At 47.5% G+C, this 20,393-nt stretch overlaps 1 protein-coding gene across 1 annotated transcript in view; it reads left to right on the top strand.

Moving 5' to 3' along the window:
- GATB (glutamyl-tRNA(Gln) amidotransferase, subunit B) overlaps window positions 1-15,510 on the top strand; it is a gene marked incomplete at its 5' end in the record, with an annotated part of 79,829 nt that extends 64,319 nt beyond the window's left edge. Inside the window, 3 exons of the mRNA XM_012660019.1 lie at window positions 979-1,057; window positions 13,617-13,751; window positions 15,157-15,510. Of these exons, the coding sequence (XP_012515473.1) occupies window positions 979-1,057; window positions 13,617-13,751; window positions 15,157-15,306 (364 nt within the window). The remainder of the gene's footprint in view (window positions 1-978; window positions 1,058-13,616; window positions 13,752-15,156) is intronic.
- Between the last annotated feature and the right edge of the window lie 4,883 nt (window positions 15,511-20,393).

The raw sequence follows: 20,393 nt of genomic DNA, 5'->3' as shown, positions 1-20,393 counted from the left end.
TTGAGTATCCCTAATCCAGAAATCCAGAATGCTCCAAAATCAGAACTTTTTGAGTGCTGACATGACACTCAAAGGAAATGCTTATTGGAGCATTTTGGATTTCAGATTTTCGGATAAGGGATGCTGAACGAGTATAATACAAATATTTCAAAATCTGAAAAAATCCAAAATTCCAAACACTCTGGTCCCAAGCATTTCAGATAAGGAATACTCAACCTGTATTTAGAAGTAGCAAAACCTTATATTTTAAAAGACATCGTCTATAATTCAGTCTTTTACCATAATCTAGGCATGCACCCTAATGTGAGTTAACGACACTTTACTGTGTGTGGTTACCCTGTCCTTTTATATCATGGGATCTTGGCAAATAAGTCATAGAAGTATGAATGTAATGGATTCTGGGCCCTTCTGTGTCCAGAAAGCTGTTGTGAGCCTGCAGAAGAGAAGGGTGTATGTAGATGGGCCATGAGGTTGGATGAAGACATGGCTGGTAAGCAGTTGACTTCCCTTACAGAAAGTCTCTTACATTTAAAAGGAATTTATATTTGCACAGAAACACCTGAGAAAAGTGGCTTTGTTAGCTGTTTTGTTTGAAGTAATTTTTAGGCTGATCTTTTAGTCAAAAATATTTAATTACTGGACTTTATTTTCCTTTTCATGACATGGTTCATGAGTTTTGCAGCCACCTTCTTTTTTTGACTAATTACACTGAGCAGTTGTCTGTTGCTACAAGTTCTTCCAAACAGCTGTTATTGTTGGGTAGTAAGAAAGAAAAAGCACTAGTCACAAAAATTTGTTATATCCTAAAATACAAAATAAATAAAATAAAAAGAGAGCCCAGTTGGCCTGTTACCTTTATCGCTACAAGGTTTAAATAATTAGACCACAAGGTCGAGTGTCCTCATTCTGCATAACCACTCATGCGTTCCCTGATGGTGCACAACTTAAACTTGTCTTCTTTCCTTTTCGGGCCACTAGTCCTGTCACAGCCTCTGCACTTGCTGAGCTTCTTGACCTGCTGGACAGCAAAGCAATTTCTTCATCAGCTGCTAAACAGGTATGTGCACACCCCCTAGAGCTCCCGACCGCCCCACTGTCCAATAAATGTTTTCTGTGACACCGAAATGCCATCACTAAGTGACTTTCATCATGGAAGTATTAAATGCTTGCAGTCAGGTTTTTATGCTGAAAGGTAGAAACATTCCACGTGGGCAGGATGTAAAGCCAGCCTGTGTGATGCAGGCAGTTTGCTTCTCGTCATTGCTGACCCGGGGAAGTAGTTACTGTTTGGCTTCCCCTGAGTGTCTCTCCCAAGCCTTTGACACGGGGGCTGCAGACGGTGAGCAGTTTCCCCATGTCCAAGGCAGCCTCAGCTCGGCTCCCCCCAGCCTCCCAGCCAGCCCCAGGGCCTCCTCTGCCTCTGCCACGTGAAAACTCAGAGAAACAGCATTGTCCTAGGTGGCCTTTTGTCTCATCTGCACCTCCACCTAACAGTCCTGGGTGGGTGAAAGATTCTGGGAATTCAGAGAATTCTTACACGTAAGTACCCAGAAAGATAAAGAACACCTAGGCAGCTGCCTCATCTCAACTTCAGAGATCGCAGCTGTCAATGCTTCAGCCAGAAACTTAATGTTATTTTAATGGTGCCTTTGCATTTAATATTAATCTACACCGACAGTAGTGGCAGGTTACAAAGTGAGGCTTTGGGAAAGTGGCTGCTTTTGGCTAATTATGAGGCACCATGGAGCACACACTGGGCTCTGCTGTGAAACTGGAGACAGGAACTAACAAAGGCTCTGTTTACCCACCTCAAGTGGGGCTGTCAACCACAGGGACCTCGCCACACTTAGGAAAGGCTTCTGGTTGTCTGGATGTCAGAGGAATACAAACGTTGATGACAGCGCTCAGTGGTTGCAGAAAGATTAGATGTCCTGAGGGCAGAAAAAAAACTATATATATACATAAGAGCAGATAAATTATAGTGTTTAAAATGAATGAGGAAAAAAAAATCTTCCCCTTCTCCTTCCTACCCATCCTGCCCCACAAAAAAAACAAAACAAAACAAAACAACCTCGTGCAGTGAATAAGATAGTTCCAGTGGGAAGAAATGGAAAATGCTGGAAGATGCTGACAGCTAGGTTCAGATATGGAGACACTTTAGATTTTATCAGCTTCCAATGTGTTTAAAGGAGGTGAGTGAATCCTGGCTTCTGTGAGGCAATCAAAGTAAAATAAAAACCTGATTAGAAAGGTATTAGTGTGTGCTAGGAAAGGGAATCTTATATATCATTGCCTTGAGGGGGTCGCTTTTTTATTTTCTATTTTCTGTTTTCTGCTTTTAGGAAAATCATTGATTTTCTGGGGAAAAATAATATGTGTTGGTTATAAAGAATTTAAATAATGCATAAAAACACAAAGATTCCCAAATTCTACCACCTTGAAATAACTACCATTAATATTGGGTGAATATCATTCCAGACATCTATCCATGCATATATATGGAAGGAAGGAAGATGGATATGTAGACATGAGGTTAGCGAGATAATGACTTTAAAAAATACGAGGTTTTAGTGTTCTTTTTTAAATTTTATTTTTACATATACAGTTCTTTGGTTTTTACTTAGTATATTCACAAAGTTGTACAACCATTACCACCATCTAGTCCAGAACATTTTTATCACCGCAGGAAAGAAACCCTGTGCTCATCACTCCCTATTAACCCCTTCCCTCGGGAACCACTAATACACATGATCTGTGTTCTGTTTCTGTGGATTTGCCTGTTCTGGACTCATAAATAGACTCATACAATATGTGGCCTTTTGTGTCTGGCTTCTTTCACTAACATGTTTTCAAGATTCATCCATGTCATAGCAGTTAGAGTACTTCACTCCTTTTTTATGGCTAAATGTTTTCCATTGTATGGAATATACTGTTGTTTGTTTGTTTTGGTGACAGGGTCTTGCTCTGTCACCTAGGCTGGAGTGCAGTGGTGTCATCATAGCTCACTGCAACCTCCAACTCCTGGGCTCAAGTGATGCTCCTGCCTCAGCCTCCCAAAATGCTGGGATTACAGGTGTGAGCCACCGCACCTGGTCAGTATACCGCATTTTGTCTATACACTTATCAGCTGATGGACATTTGAGTGGCTTCTACATTTTGCTATTATGAATAATGCAGCTTTGAACATTCATGTATAAGTTTGTGAGCATATGTTTTCAAAGTTCTTGGGCGTATACCTGTAGGAATGGAACCTCTGGGTCATATGGTAATTCTATGTTTAACATTTTGAGGAAATGCCAAACCATCTTCCAAAACAGCTGCACCATTTTACATTCCAGCCTGCGATGTACATGGGTTCCAGTTTCTCCACATCCTCGTCAGCACTTATATTGTCCATCTTTTTGATTGTAGCCATCCTAGTGGGTATGAAGTAGTATCTCACTGTGGATTTGATTTGCATTTCCATAATGACTAATTATGTTGAGGGTATTTTTGTGTCTTGTTTTTTATACTGTGCTTTTTTTAAAAAAGAAAAAATGTGTGGCCATTAATTTTTTCAGAATTTAACAGAAGAGTCCAGGTATGCCTTAGATTTTAGAAACCTGGGAGCCAGAGCAGAGAGACTCTGATTCCACTGGTTATTGGTGTTGCCTCTGACAGGATGGGAAGAGGCTCCATTAAGTGATTAGATAGCCAGGAAGTTAGGAAAAGTGTCATCCTAGGGATGACAGATACACAGAAAGAATCATCCTTTCCTGAGAAAATTCTGGAATCCAAAGACTTTCCCACTTTGTTTTCTAATTTGTTCTTTGTCCCCGCCTGTCTGCCACTGCCGATTATTTTCATTCCCTACATGTTTCGCTGCACCCTCCTCCCGGGTGTCCCAGCAGTGCCTCTCCGATTTACAAACCTCGTCCCTTCAGCGCGCCAGAGCCCTATTTTCCAGAAACAGAAATAGAAACCAGAAGGTTCTTTGTCATCATGAGCAACCTCCTGGTAACTGTAGACAAACGCGTCCTGCGTTCCTCTCACCAGACCCAGGGCTGTGTATTCAAGTGGCGAGTGGCAGTCCCCATCTGCTCCCCTCACTGCAGGCAGGGCCAGCTTGGACACATCAGCTCTCAAACCCGTCGGGCTCACAGCTAACCTGAACACAGCCTCCCGGGATTCCTCTTGTGACGCTGAAGCCCCGGAAGTGCAGGCTGCTGGTCAGATCAGGGCTCGAGGGGAATGGTGCAGGGGGTCTCTGTGCACGCCTGGAAACAGATGTGGATGATCCCCTCTCCGAGGACCATCCAGCTAACGTTCCAGTAGCACTGGGCTGGATCGGGTTCCGTAGAGACGGAAATCGCATTTAACACACAAGTGTGCCATTTACCCAGTCTCCTCTCTAAAGAGAAATCGCCAAAAACCTTTTAACGTAGAAAATGTTGTATCATGTGCTAAAGCTGCGTTGCAAATGACTTGATGTCTTTTTCTCTCTCAGTGCTTCAGTTCTTTGCACATTTCACTGTGCCCTGCTCTGAGGGGCTTGGGTTGATGTTTGTGCCTTTCGAGAAGAGAATGACCTTTCTCAGTCCTTGCCTTTGACCACAGAGAGGGTCTCCGTGACCACAGAGGGGTCTCCTTTCTCTGTAATTGTCACAGCTCCCTCCCTGCCACCAGCAGGTCTTTCCTCTACACCCTGACCTTGGAAGTCTGGGGTAGGCAGGGGCCTATGTGCTTTCCTTCGAGATACTTTAAAAATAGCTTTAGCTGGAGAGACAGCTGGGTAGCAGTGATGAAGAGGGTGTGTGAATCCAGTCCCCAGGGAACCAGAGGCTGAGCCTGCCCCGTCTGTCAGAGCTGGCTCCAGTGTCTGTGTGTGACTGGGGGCTCCCAGCCTGCATCACCCCATACTTTTGGTGCCATTTACTGACACACAGGACCAGCACTGCACTAGAAATCCTTGTTACATATGTTTGTCTCGGGTGGGCAGCAGCAGGGGCCGGGAGCTGCACTCCTGGCCGGAAACAGTTGCACTTGGATAGCACTTGCCAGGGTGTGATTAAACACAGAAAAAAGCTGAGGATTTATGCCGCAGCACAAGGCTCAGCAGGCAGAGAGGCCATTACGGGAGCATCGGGAGGGCCAGGGGAGCAGGAGAGTCCGGCCAGAAGAGAGGGCCTGCCCCCCTCTGTGGCTCCCACCATGCTGGCTCCAGCCAGGACTGCACAGTCCTTGTCTCAAATGGGACAGCTGGAGTCGGCTATGTCAGCCCAGGGAGCTGGGGGTCTGCGCTGTGACTTGATTAATTGCGAAGTTAGTATGTCCTGACTCTGGGAGTAAAGAGCAACAAGGGGCTCCCCTTTGTTCCTGGAGGGTGCTGAACGACGTTTCTCTGGCGTCACTCCTTTGTACCGCCACCCGCCCTTCTCACGGGGCAGCCAGCCTCTGCGCTTAAAAGCATCTGTCCTAGCGGTGCACTGTGTTTCCTTCTGAACAGTGCGGGTTGGAAGTGCCCCAAGCACACTGCCACCATTCTGGTGGTTTTGGCCCAGGCAAATCCGACTAGCATTTGAGCCGTCGGGCCGCATCTGTACCAGGGCCAGGCAGAGGCTGACTGCTCGGCTCAGGGTGTGCCTTGTGCTTCCAGCCTGCAGCAGGCTGGGCGAATCACCCCGTGTGCACACAGACGCAGACCCAGGAGGACCCCGGGCTGCCGGCTGCTCTGCCTCCAGCCATGGCTGTGTCTGCTGAGCTCCTCCGCCCCATGTTCCTGGAAAGAGTTGCTATGTAGCTTCTTTATGAGCAAGTCCTCACAGGTGGTTTCTGTTTTGAGCCAGGTTTTGAGACCTCTGTCATCCTGAATGTTGGACATTTTCAACTAGAAGCTTTTTTGTGGGTCTGTGTGGATGAACAAAATGAACACTGGTCAAAGCCTAGATACCTACCAGTAGCGGAGAATTTAATTAAGTTATGATAATATATCTGATGGATATTACATTTTTTAATGTAAGAAAGTATTTCTGTAGTGGGGGGAAAAGGACACAAATTGTATGCACTTTGTGGTCACTACTATGCTACAAAACAGAAAAAAAGATGGGAAGGGAAAACACCAAAATACTAACATTGGTTGTCTTGAAGGAACAGGAATGCCAGTGACTTCTGCCTTTTCTGTATTTCCTTATTTGCTGCAGTGAACATGTGTTAACTTTCATAATTAGAAAAATATTTTTAAAAATTTAAGTCTCAATTCAAGAAAAAGAAACATATAAGGGTAAGAGGGCAGAGAGTCTCTTCAGACTTGCTATGGGGCAGCTCCCGAGCGTAAACTGCATTAGAAATTGTTCTGGGCTCCAGTCTGTGCGCTGCTGACACTCCATCAACAAGCGTGCTGAGGGCAGGGAAAGTTCTTGCCTGCTGTGTGCGCCTCTCTCTCAATGCCTTCCTCGTTGTCAGGCTTGAATATTTGATGAACTGAGTTAGAGGCATGTGTGTCCTGCATTTTCTAAGCGTAGGGGCAGGCTTTCCCTGAGCAGGCAGGGCTGGGCAGCGGTGGCCAGAGGGGTCCCCCGTGGGGGCTTGCACAAGGACCCACCAAACACCCCTCCCTGCCACGGTTGCTGCACGCTCTAAAGAGCCGAGCCAAAGGTGCAGTACTGTCGTAGCCGTGATAAATATTTGCGGTTTGTTTTGATTTCAATTGGGGGAAACTTTGAGCCCTGCTGAGACTCAGATCATCTTCCCCTTCATTGCTTTGCTGCACGTGCTAATTTTTGAAGAGCGCTGTTTTTCCAGGAGGGATGAATGGCTCCCGGTTGGGCTGTCTGGGTTGGGGTAAGGTAGCAGGCAGGGCTCCGTGCTGGTAGTGACTGCAGACTGAGAGGGAGCCCTTGCCAGCAGGAGGCTGACAGAGGACATCCCACTCTGGCTGACACTAGAAAACTAGAGGAATGAGGAAAACAAGCACCCTAGGAAATGCCTTCCTTAAAAATGTTTTCCTTTTCTTCCTGGTTTGATCAGTTGTGGGATTTGTTGTCATCATTTTTTAGGCAGAAAAATACACAGACTATTAACTGTTAATTATCCTAGTCAGATTTGGACCTCTTTCTACCTGTAGGAGATTGTTACAGCAAGCGGTTCCGAGGACAAAGCGAGCAGCACATGGAGGTCGGAGAATCAAAGTTTATTCGCTGGTGGGTTCAGAGGGGCCTCGCCACCAAATTCCGAGCCTCGTCTACCTGACTTTTCCCACTTTTATTAAGTTAGGGTGGTCCAAGGGGTGGGGTATCAAGTGGCTAATGCCTGCCAGGTAATAGGTTAATATTATGTTGATGCACCGGGTAATAGGGTAGTTGATGCGCCAGGTAATAGGTTTAGTGTTATGTCGATGTGCCAGGTAATAGATTAGTGTTATGTTGATGCGCCAGGTAATAGATTGGTTGATGGGCCAGGTAATAGGCTAGCATTATGCTGATGCAGGTCTTCCGTGAGGGGTGAGGTCTCAGGTGGCTGATGTGCCAAGTAATGGGGGTTTTCCTTATCATTCCCCGCTTCGATGCTCTTATATGTCTACTATAGGGCATCATTTCCCAGTGGGTGATAGCCTCGTAAGGCCATTACATGAGCTGTTACCCTCTGGGTTACAGTTTTCTCTACGATTTTTATAAATGTGTTTGGTATGTAGGGGCCTGTGATGGTGCCAGTCCAGTATTACTTTCCCCCGCTGTGGCACACCTGAGCCTGACTATAACATGTCTTCGGCACGTAGGTGTGGACTGTGAAACCTCCTGTGGTCCAGAAGCCTCGAATAATCCCATTAGTGGAGAAAATCCAAGTCCTAGCATAACAAGCCTCAGGGCAGGGTTTTTCTGCCATCGTTGTTAGGGTGAGTGCCCCAACCAGGAGGAGGGTAGGGACTAAGGCAGGAGCAGACATCCTATAATGAGCCAATATACCACTGCAGTCCAGTCCAATCTCCCGGAGCTACCGCGAAGAGTCCAATTCCCAGTAAAGTCACTACAACCCCAATGAGGGCCAGGGCCAGTGGTCCCATTTACTCCTGTTCAGTCCTGGGTGTGGCTGTCCTCGTCAGGAGATGGTTAAGCTGAATCTTTAGCGGGTTCTGGTGGTCCTGATGTGCAGTCCAGAGATCAGTTTCATTGTCTGGTTCAGCCTTTCCGGGAGTGATGGATCCATGGAGTGATATCTGCAACTTGAACAGCAGTGGGAGTAACTAGTATCACAGTATGGGGACCCTTCCAGGTGGGCTCTAGGAGTGTTCTTTTCCAGTTCTTGACCCAGACTAGATCCCCAGGTTGGTGGGGGTGGACAGGGAGACCCAGGACGATAGAGGTTTTTTCTAGGATGGTGTGGTGGATATGGCACATAGTTTTGGCTAAGGCTTGGAGGTGTGCATTTATATTCAATTCCCCTAGTTGTCTAATGTCTCTCCTTAATCGCTTGGTGACTGGGGGAGGTCTACTGAACAGGATTTCAAAAGGTAAATATCCCGTGGGCCCTGGTGTGCACCTGACTCTGAACAGGGCTAGGCTTAGCATGTCTACCCAGGGTAATTGTGTTTCCTGACATAGCTTCACTAGAGTGGTCTTGAGGGTCCAATTCATGCTCTCTACTTTCCCTGAGCTCTGTGGCCTATAGGCTGAATGTAGTTTCCATTTGATTCCTAGTGCCTTGGTGAAGGTTTGCATGACCTCCACAGTGAAGCTCGGTCCTCTGTCACTGCCAAAGGAGAGTAGCAGACCGTACCTGGGAATGATTTCTCTCAGTAGAAGCTTTGCCACTTCCCTAGCCTTTTCGGTCCGGATAGGGACTGCCTCAACCCAGCATGAGAAGGTGCATATCACTACCAACAGGTATTTATAGCCCCAACATGGTTTTACTTCTGTGAAATCAACTTCCACATCCTCAAACAGAGAGGTTCCAGTGTACTGAATTCCTGGGGTAGGTCTCGGCCTGACCACTGCAGTGTTTTTAGCACAGGTCTGGCAGCGGGCGCTGACTGCTGCAGCGATGGATGGAAGTTTGGCGATGTAGTAGTACCGGGCGAGTAGCTGCATGAGGGCTGTTTTCCCTAAGTGAGTCAGGTTGTGATGTCAGGAGACAATAGAGTATGCTAATTCATTGGGGATAAAGATGTAATGGTTCCATAGGTGCCACCAACCGTCTGAGGCCTTGTTGGCCTTCTGCTCTGCCCACTGGTTCTCTTCTGGGGTATATTTTGGTTCTTCGGGCCACTCAGGTGCCAGCGAGATTTGGCATTGGGTTGGAGTATTGTCCTCTGAACATTCTCGGGTGGCTGCATTTTTGGCTGCTTGGTCTGCCAGGCAATTGCCGGTGGCAATTGGATCTGTGCCTTTTTGGTGCCCTCGACAGTGGATGACCACAATTTCTTTTGGCTCCCAAACTGCCTCCAGCAGTTGGAGGATTTCATTGCTATTTTTGGTCTCCTTTCCACCTGCAGTCAGCAGTCCCCTCTCCCTGTATATTGCCCCGTGGATATGTATTGTGGCAAAGGCATATTTAGAGTCTGTGTATATGTTTGCCTTCTTATCCGGGGCATGCCTGAGGGTTTGGATGAGGGCCCATAGCTCCGCCCTTTGTGCCGACCACCCTTGGGGCAAAGGAGCTGACATGATGGCCTCATCGACTGTGGTGACTGCGAAGCCCACCAGTCATTTCCCATTCTGGATAAAACTGCCATCCGTGTAGAGTTCTGAGTCCGGTGCTGGTAGAGGACTATCTTTCAGATCTGGCCGGTTGGCATAGACCTCCTCTCCCGCCTCGGTGCAATCATGGTCCAGGGTCCCTGGCTCGGTGGATAGGAGGGTGGCAGGATTCAAGGTCCGCACAGTCTCCAGGGTGACCCGCAGATTTTCGCATAGCAGTCCTTGGTATTGGGCTAACCAGTTGCTTGAGAGCCACCAGTGCCCTGAGGTGTTCATTAGAGATATTACTGTATGAGGGACTCGCACACAGAGGTTCTGTCCCAGTGTGAGTTTGTCTGCTTCCCTGACTAGCAGGACAGTGGCCGCCAGTGCATGGAGGCAAGGTGGCCATCCTGCCGCCACCAGATCCAATTGTTTTGACAAGTAAGCCTAGTCTCTGCCACTGGCCCACAGTTTGAGTCAAAACCCCCCGAGCCACTTGTTTCCTCTCATGCACAAACAGGGTAAAGTCTTTGGTGAGGGCCGATAGCCCTAGTGCGGGGGCTTTTTTTAGTAAGTCTTCTATTTCATGGAAAGCCCTTTCCTGACTCTTGGCCCATTCCAACTTTGTTTCCAGGCCCGCGTAGGGCCTCGTACAGAGGCTTGGCCTTTAGGGAGAAACTTGGGATCCAGATGCAGCAGAATCCGGCCGCGCCGAGGAATTCTCTGAGTTGTCTCTGACTGGTCAGCCTGGGAATCGTACAGATGGTGTGTTTCCATTCATGTCCCAGTGTCCGGCGCCCCTGAGTGATGTAGAAACCAGTGTACTTCACCTATTGCCTGCAGATCTGTGCCTTTTTCCAGAAGACTTTGTATCCTTTGTCAGTGAGCAATTGGAGCAGGCACCGGGTTCCCTAGTGGCAGTCTCCTCTGGTTGAGCTTGCTAGAAGGAGGTCATCGACGTACTGTAGAAGTGTGCAGCAGGTTTCTTCTCGTGGAAAGGAGATGGGGTCTCGCAGAAAGGAAATAGAACCTCCCCAAATAGAGTTGGTGAATTTTTAAATCCCTGTGGTAGTCACGTCCAGGTCAGCTGGGTTTTCCTTCTAGTCTGAGGATCCTCCCACTCGAAGGAGAACAGGGGCTGGCTCTTCGGAGTGAGCCGCATGCAGAAGGCATCCTTTAAGTCCAGGCAGGAGAACCAGGCAGCATCAGGAGGAATGAGGCCCAGGAAGGTGTATGGATTTGGTACCACTGGGTGGAGAGTCACTGTAGCCTCATTAATCAGTGACAGGTCTTGGACGGGCGGTATCCACCTCCGTTGGGCATTTTGACTGGCAGGAGGGGAGTGTTCCATGGGGATTGGCACTCCACCAAAATCCCCTCCCGTTTAAGCCTGTCGATGTGTTCTGAATTCCCTCTCGAGCCTCCTTGGGGATGGGGTACTGTGGTCTCCTGGTCGGTTGGGCTCCCGGTTTCATCTTGATCACCGGGGATGCATGTTGGTGTGCAAGACTGGGTGGGGGTGGGGAGATTGTCCTCCACCCAGACCAACGGAAAATCCTGCCAGAAGTCAGGTGGGTTCTGTTCCTCTTTGGCCTCGTCGTATAGCTTCTATTCTGATTCCTCAGGCAGGGTGATCGCCATTATGAGAGTCTCTGGGGCGTCGAGCATGAGGCTCGCGGTACCTTCCGGGTGGAAGGTGATCTGGGCTTCCAGTTTGCTCAGGAGATCTCCACTAGGAGGGGAACAGGGCAGTCCAGTATGTGTAGGAATTCATGTCTTACCTGGTGGCCCCCCATCTGGCATATTCAGGATTAGAAGAGTTGAGCTACTCGAGCTCCAGTGGCTCCCACAGTAGTGGTTTCCTGCCTTGTAAGTGGAGCCACCGGAGTTGTTACCACCGAGTGTTCTGGCCCAGTATTGGTCGGCCCCCGCTTCCATTATGACCGTAGGCTCCCAGGGGCCCAGAGTCAGGGAACCCAGTCGGTCCTATATCAAGTCGACCCCAGTGAGACCGATGAGGTCCTGGGTCTCTGGCTCCTGCTGGAAGCCCCTGGGCAAGTTCCTGTTTGGCGGTGGGTGGTTTCTTTTGTTGGGGCATTCATGCTTCCAGTGACCAAACTCCTTACAATAGGCACACTGGTATGGCTTCAGGGTCCTTCATCTCCTGGGTCCTCCTTCCTGTGGTGGGCCAGGTCTCTTGGCTGGGTCAGGTCTTCGGAGGGCAGCGGCCAGGAGAGCGGCTTTCTGCTTCATTCTCTTGTCATTCTCCCTCTGGGTGGTCCAGTCTCGATTAACATAGACCTTCTGGGCCACTTCTGTCAGCTGCGTGATGTTCATTCCTGCAAACCCATCAAGTTTCTGGAGTTTCCGTCGGATATTAGTGTAGGGCTGCCCAACAAATGCGGCATTCACCATCCACTGATTTTCAGCTGCCTCTGAGTCGAAGGGTGTGTAGACTCAGTAGGCCTCACAAAGGCGCTCGTAGAATTCGCTCGGTGATTCCTGCGGCTTCTGGGTGATCAGAGCAACTTTGTTCATGCTGGTTGGTTTTCTGGCTCCCTCCCGGACCCCATGGAGGAGAGCTTCTCGATAACTTCCGAGTGCCTCTCGTCCGCTCAGGGAGTTGAAATCCCAATCTGGGTTGGTCTCCAGTGCTGCTCTCTGTGCCCACTGCTCCACGTCCAAGGTCCCTGCTGGAGCCTGGTCCTGGAGCCACCTCCGGGTCCCAGCTACAATCTGGCATCGTTCTTCCGTGTTAAAAAGGGTCAAAAGGAGCTGGCGGCAGTCTTCCCAAGTGGGATGGTGGGTCTTAAAGATGGATTCCAGGAGGTCAACGAGGGCCTGATGTCCTGCCTGTCACTGAGCCTGTCTCTGATCCGGTGGCTTCAAGGGGCCAGTGCGGTCAGTTTTCCCAGTCAGGAAACCAAAATATTATAGCAAGTATTACAGCGGGTGATTCTGAGGACAAACCGAGCGGCACACGGAGAGTCAGAGAATCAAAGTTTATTCGCCAGCGGGCTCAGAGGGGTCTCACCACCAAATTCTGAGCCCCATCTACCCGATTTTTCCCACTTTTATTAAGTTAGGGTGGTCCGAGGGGTGGGGTATCAGTTGGCCAGTGCCTGCCAGGTAGTAGTTACTTGATGTGTCAGGTAATAGGTTAGTATTATGCTGACATGGGTCTTCCCTGAAGGGTGGGGGTCTTAGGTGGCTGATGTGCCAAGTAATAGATGGGGATTTTCCTTATCAGATAATCTGGTAGGCCAGGGGCCCCATGGGTCGTAGTTTAGATTTTTCGTTATTTTCCATTTTGTATCTTCATTATGGGGCTACTTTCCTCTTTCTACCCTCTCCCAGTCATGTTTCCCAGTAGGCCGAGCTTCTGGACTTTATTTAGGTGCAGTGGTTACTTCCTGCAGCCTGTGGAGCCCCATCCTTCACCAAGATGTCACTTCAATTAATTAATTCGGGGGACATGAGACACATCCATCACGGGCTCTCTGACTCCTGTGAGCCAGAGTCTGTGAGTGATCATCATGCCCACGCCGCCTCTGGTCCCTCCGCCCTCAGCCCCTCCGCCCGTGCCTGGGAGCAGCCGGGTCTGAGTCAGCAGCTGGAGAGACTCACCATCTCTCTGGGCACGGTGGGCACCTGGCTGACCCCAGAGGCCTCTGTTCTCTGAACCGAGGGAGAAGTTCAGCATCAGGAGGAAACTGTGGGTTTGTTTTATCTCCATCTAGAGTGGCCTCGTTCCCCGGCCCTCCTGTCAGGGATGCTTCGGGACAGACAGGGCACCAGCGGGGCAGCCAGGTGCCCTTTCCCCCTCGGGCCAGGCCCACACAGCTGGGGCTTAATTGAATCTGCTCATTCCTGCCCCAGCTGCACATACCAGGGCAGCAGCAGGTGGAGCTGGCGAAAGAGCTGACTATGCTTCTCTTTCCTTCTCTCTCCTCTGGCCTGTAGGTGTTTGAGGAGTTGTGGAAGCATGAAGGGAAGACCCCAACACAGATTGTTTCCGAAAAGAAGCTTGAACTGATGCAGGACCAAGAGGCACTGGAACAACTCTGCCACTCCGTGATGCAGGGACATCCTCAAGTGGTGATTATCACGGGCAGGGGGGCCAGGGCCAGCCCAGAGACACGGCCAAGATCCTTTCCACCGCGCCTCGTTGCAGCCCAGAGGCTCTTCCTAATAATGGGGGGCCCAGTTTCATCAATAATTCCCTAATAACTTTTGTCAGCTTTTTAGTTAAGGTCAAAGGAGATGCAATTAGGTGAATAATGGAAAAATACAACTTCTTTTCCTATAAGAAGTCATCCCACTCTGGAGTTTACTCCCCACAGAGGTGTGGTTTAAAGGGGCATTAGCCAAGCTCATGAAATCCAGGTTTTCGCCCTCCTGGCATGTTGCCCTCTCCCAGGTTGGCACTTTGAATCTGGTGTGGCTAGCTCTACTTCATAAGGACGACCTCTCGATAGTAAACCAGCAGGCATTGCTGCAGAGGAGCAGGGAAGATAGGGAAACAACTTCCTGTCTTTAAGAAGTAGGAAGAAAGGCAGAAAGGAAAAGGATTTGGAGAAAATCCTTGACAGGAGCATGGCTGAAAACCAAGTCATTTTGTGTTCTTAGCACAGCACAAGATAGGAAACATCCCTCCCTCCGCAAGTCTAATCATATTGTCTAGTCATATTTTTCATTGGGGAAAAAAATTGTTAGTATCTCTTTCAGAATAATACCCACCCACCCATCAGCCTGCCAGGGACACTAACAGCTCTGTAAAGAGCTCTTGATAAGGAAAATGAGCCTGCGCCGGGTCTCGGCAATCTCCATCATCCTGCCTCATCTGTGGTGACTGATAAAGACACACTTTCACTTGCAGACCCGTCCTGCGCCACGCGGTGCAGACCCGTGCACGTCATTGCCGCCGAGACGCTGCAGAGCAGGAGGTTGGAGAGGGCGGCCTGATAGTCAGGGCTATTTGACAGGAATTCGGCGCCTCCTCCTTCATCACTCCCCCACGCACAGGCTCTGCACAAGTTGCCCACTTATAGATTTGCTTCCCAATAAAGGGATCTTGTCAGGCAGCGAGGGGAGAAGGAAAGCGTGTGCTTCCACAGCTGCTGAACATCACTGGAGAATCAGAGCGGTGTCCTCACTGGGCCTATGCCTCATCTCCAGGGCATTATGCACTTACGAGACTGTGTCCTCGTGCCATTGTGGCGCCCCAAAGGAGAATGTCCTGGTCCCTGCATGCCAGCTTCTCTAGCTGTCGGTAGTCACTTCTCATTCATTTTAATCAGAAGGCAGAGTGGCAAAACCTCCTCTGACAGAAGCCTGGAAACCTCCTCAGAAGTGCCCCCGCTTTGTCCTTTCCTCATTTTATATCTAATACTAATGGGAAGAAGAAACTGAATTTAATTTTCAGTAAACTTAAACCTTAGTTTGGGATTTCTAGGTATGAGTCTCTTCATTTTCTCCTTTTAAACAATGTCCATCTTTAAAGGTAATGGATGTGAAGAAGGGAAACCCCAGAGCCATAAATAGACTGATTGGGTTGGTCCGGAAGGCGACTCTCAGCCGAGCAGATCCAGCTGTGATAAAGGCAATTCTGGAGAAGCAGCTGTCCTGCCACGGTTCCTGTCCCCCGGCCTGAAGGAGAGCAGTGCGGCGCCCACTGAGAGCGCTGACGTCCTGTGCCCTGGGAGCTGGCATGGCTCAGTCCGCAGCCCGAGCCGCACCTTCCACGAGGCTGTGTCCTGCCCGAGTCCTCGCCCTCTGGACCCCGGGCCTGGGACACGGCCTCCACGGAGAACACAGCTGCGCCCCCATTTGCTTCATTGACAGCAACAGGGTTCCGCGACGGCCACAGCAGTGGTTAGGGAATAGCACATTCTTTTGTTTAGTAATTCTAAACTAAATAAAACATGTGTTTCAAATACTATTACCATTCTAAGAAAACTTCATTCTGTGGTTCATTCGACAAATATTTTTGAGCACTTGCTAAGGGCCAGCCGTTGTTCTAGGTGCTGGGCATTAGCAGGTTAGCAGTGATCAAGACACTGTAATTTGGGTGCAGTATATTTAGACCTAAAAACAGGTAAATGAAGATGAAAACACAATAAAATAAATTGGTACAGTGTAAACACACGTTTAGGGAGGTCTCAAGAGGGTGTGGGAGGAGGATGTTATCAGTATTAATATCAGGTGTTTACTTGTGGTAACCAACTGATGCACTGAGTGAAGTGATATCGCCTCTTCAACTCCCTACCGATCCTGGAAGGCACAGATCAGCGAATAAATGAATTTTTTTAAAAAAAAAGACAACAGAAGTTTTCAAATAAATTTAATGAATAAAATATATACTGAAATATCACATAAAAAATTACACTTCAAAGATTGTGCAGGTGACAACTCCCCTCAACTCCCTCCACAACTCCCTCCAATCCTCAGGCCACAAAAGATAAACAGAAAAAAAGCTGTACCATCCAATTGATTTGTTTTGCATGGAAAGAATAATATTATAAACTAGTAAATCCAAATCATGACCTTTAACAATAATCACGGTGCAGTTGACAGCATCACAACGAAGGCTGGGCTGCCTCGGCTCCTGTCCTCACGACAGTGCTGTTGCTATCGCGCTGGAGCGCTCCTTCCTGCATCATATGCCTTCGTTACCTCTGACTCGCATGCTTGCTTAAAGACCGGTCTTGCAAATGCTGTTTTGTAAAAGCATACTTGTCAAACTGTGACACAAGCAAGAGAACAAACTCTTTGGAGGCCCTGATTTTAAGCTGTGAATTCTCTAGCCTACTAAGAACAGTAACGACGTTTCTGTTGTGACGGGCGCTCCAGTGGCAGCTGCGGAACTGGAGGAAGGTGGGTATCCCCCCCTCCATTACCAATTTAGCGACTAACAGTTCCTGGCTTCCCGTGTCTCAGGACTTCCCTAAGGAAGAGTGATGAGAAAAGTGTCCCTCTTGCCCAGCCAAAAAGGGACAGAAAGGAAGGAAACTAGTTGTGTGGTTTATTTTGGACAAGCGAGAGGTGGCATTTTTTAAAAATAACGTTTTAAAAAATTAGTGACTTTGAATTGTAAGAAAATATGTTACGTCATCCAGGAAGACAACTGTTCCCCTGTCTGTTGCAGTACTGAAAACCACTGAGTCTAAAAGTAATTTTTACCAAACCTCTCTATAAGAGAGAAAGGTAAAATCAGTTCTCTTGCTCAGCAAGTCACTGAATTACAAATGAGCAAAGGTGATCTGAGATTGGAATCTGGCAGGATCTTTATTTTCTAAGAAACAAGTTTCAGTTTTGTTTTATAAATTCCATTTTCACCGAAAGTTCTGGCTTCTTGGTGATTAAACCATACAGAAAGCACTGAAGAATCAATCTTTCCAGACCATTTGAAATTAAGAGCTTACTTAAATGGGGATGCAGCCAGATAAAGACAGTTTACCAAAACTATTACATGGAATGAAAACCATATGATGGACTGATCATTCCCAGAGAAAAATGCCATCACTAAAACACTTGATCTTTACAGACTAATTCTCCTTCAGCTCTGACAACTGCCTGTTGTCTTGAATGCCAACTTCTGAAATCCTGAAAACTGGACTTCATATGTTACCACTGCTACTAGAAGAAAACTAAAACACAGCGCTGAGTGGAACCTGACGAGATAGCTGTGAGATACGTTTATATAACAGCCTAAAAAATTCACGAAGTACGGTTCTGCTCATAAAGGGCCTCAGTGAAATACAATTTTACATTCTTGTGTTAGTCTGAATTTAGTCTAGTTATGAGTTTACTATTCTGGGGGAAATCTCTTTACAATGTACGAGTTGGCCCCATAGTGAAGCCATTGCCATCTGTCATTGGAATCCACACACCTGTAGGCCAGGTGTGTAATGCCGAGGGTCTGACTGAAAGGGGAATGTGCTGGAAAACTGGCTTGAACCAGCTCTGCCTGGTCAGGCCCAAACCGTGTATGTGCTGCTTGAAGAGGAGGCTGGCTGATGGGATGGCTCCTGCGGAAGGGTAGGAACGTCAGCCCCAGCATTCACACACTACCTAGCACAGAGGAAGTATTCAGGAAAGGTTCACTTACTTTATGAAACAAATTAATGAATAGCTATTTGGGGGGCCCTTGTGTACGAGAGGCTGGGGATACCAACTACTAACTAACTAGGCTTCTACATTCTGGGTGATTCAGATCTAGAAAGGAGCTATTTATCTCTGTCCAGTTTATGCATCAAAGTGAACTTCTGTTCCTCTCTTTCAAGGTGTAAGTGTCCTAGGAAAAAGAACTTAAGATCATTACTGCACCAAGGTATGGATATTTTAGCTAGGAAAGCCCCCGACTTCTGTTTTTTGGGGGTTTTTATTGGGTTTTTTTTTAGTAATTATTGCTAATCTGGAAGAAGGCCATGAAGTTTTTGAAAGTACACAGCCTCCTCCAGCTTTAAGTTGGTTAATTCAGTATATCACTTATGGCCACAACCCACAATGTATATTGTACTTTTCATTTCAACTGAATTTAGCTGCATCGTTTCAAGGACTCTACATAGTAACTATTGGAAAAAACCACCAGTTCTACCTGAAAGCCCATGTTCTTTACCCATTACCATGAGCAGCATGGAAGTGGCTGCCACACTTCTACAGCAGGTTTTACACAAACACATTCGTGGATTATTTTTGAACAGCGCTGTCCCTGGGTTATGAGATGGAAGCATGCAAATGGAACCCTCTCATTGCCTCCCTTAGTCAAATAGCTTAGCAAAAGGCATGTAAGTAAGGACATCACTACCAAATTCCCTCTTTTAAAGTATGTGCAGGGCAAAAAGGGCCCTTGTCACAGGTGGGCCTTTTGTAGACTTGTCCCAATAAAAAGTCAGCTGACACAATAAGAAGCACAGACTTCTGTAGCCTCAGCTCCATGAAATTTATAATCTGGCCTCAGAGCTTTCACCATTTTTGTTGAGTGCTAAAATGATACAGTAAATCCAAACTCCCCAAAAGATGCCTGAAATGCACATCGAACTCATGCTGATGGAATCCTATTGGCAGTCTTGTTACTTGTGTGGGTGACAGCGTTAGGTTTACTTACATCTTTTAAGACAGGAGCAAAATTCATAGTGACCTGACAGGATAGGAAAGGTCAGTCCTCGCTAAAATCATCATCTGTTCTAGGATTCAACATGTAAAAGGACAAAGAACTGAAGGCTTCCCCCACTCTGTCCTAAAGAATCTCACTGAAAATCTTTCACTAAAGCCCTGTTTATCCAGTTAATGAGCTGCCGGGGTAATCTGTCCTCCCAAAACAAGTAATGGCCTAATAAATGCCTGGACATCGAGAGGATTTACTAAGGCAAAATTATCCTGAAAACCATTCTTAGTCTTCTGAGAGCTCCTTCTAAAGCATTAGGTTTATGATGGTCATTGAAAAAGAAAAGAAAAAAGAGTCAACTCCATTCTCTTAAAATGTTTCCTCAAGGATGTGATTTAAGGGTGGAATATAAACTGGCTTGACAGTGTTCTGTTTTAAGCTGTTCTTTGATGGGGAATTAGTGTTATGTGATTTATAGACTGACAGCTGAAGCAAGAAGGGGCCTAGAAGGTTTTCTTAATCACTTCAAGCTGATTGGCCTCAGCTCCAAGAGGACTGCGGTTTCCTGGAAGAGCAAATAGTGCAAAGCAGGCTGAGGTTCACGGCAACCACACATGACACTGGCCCAGCCCAGTGACTTGAAATAGCACATGCAGTAATAGCTGTCCTGCAATAAAGTGTTTCATAAAAACAGCTAGCATGACAGCCATTTCAATAAACACGGGGCTACTAATTAGCAATTAAACTGAACTGCCCTTAAATGAGAACTGGAGCACATGCAGATATTTAACATCACACCAGTGCAGGTCCCACCCCTGCTGGGCCACTGCTTCCCTACTGAAGGCCACCTAGACACACTGAGCCAGATTCCGAAGGGGCAGCCCAGCCACAACCCTAAACCTCTAAAGAGACCTGGGAATCAACCCACATGGCCACTACGGCCAAGCTGATTCAGAGAAAGTGAAAACAGCTTTCAACCCGGAGTACCCCTGTCTGCCCAAATTAAATAGGCAACCCAAATATTCACACACCCTGTTTGTAGATTCTCTTCATAAGAGGATGCTTTCCTGACAACACCCCGGCTCCATGTATCTCAATGGATTAAAACCAACAAGTGTATCTGACCTAAATAAAAGCCTCCTAAGGACCTGTAAAAGCACTGAGTGCATCCTCCCTCTATATAACAGAGACATCAACTCCAACCTCAGCACATCAAAGTATTTTCCGAAACAATACTAAGCAAAATGGGGACAACTTCAAAATTCTTCTAAATACCGGGAAAGGAAATATCTAATGACAAAGAAAATCACATCTTTAATTGATTATTCCAGCATCCCCATTTCATGGCTGGGAAATTACAACTTACCCCCATGAAATTATGTTTGAATTTCTTTGTTTAAAATTTTAAAAACATTTACTTGGCCATTTCCAAAAATCAATTTTAAATATCCCAGTGCTCTCATATGTTTTGAGCCACCAAATTTACTCGGTCTAGGACTTTAAATCAGACCCTGAATTATGCATCGTTGTTCCAGGAACCCTTGACTCACTCACCTCTACTGCCCAGGCCCAGTGGGCCAGGCACAGCGACGCCAGCCCCGGGGCTGCCCCAAAGTCCTGTGCCTCCTCTT

The sequence above is a fragment of the Propithecus coquereli genome, unplaced genomic scaffold (genome assembly GCF_000956105.1).
Source record: "Propithecus coquereli isolate 6110/MARCELLA unplaced genomic scaffold, Pcoq_1.0 Scaffold65, whole genome shotgun sequence".
NCBI lineage: Eukaryota > Metazoa > Chordata > Mammalia > Primates > Indriidae > Propithecus > Propithecus coquereli.
The sequence above is the reverse complement of the archived record's forward strand: the minus strand, read 5'-3'. Positions and strand labels throughout refer to the sequence as shown.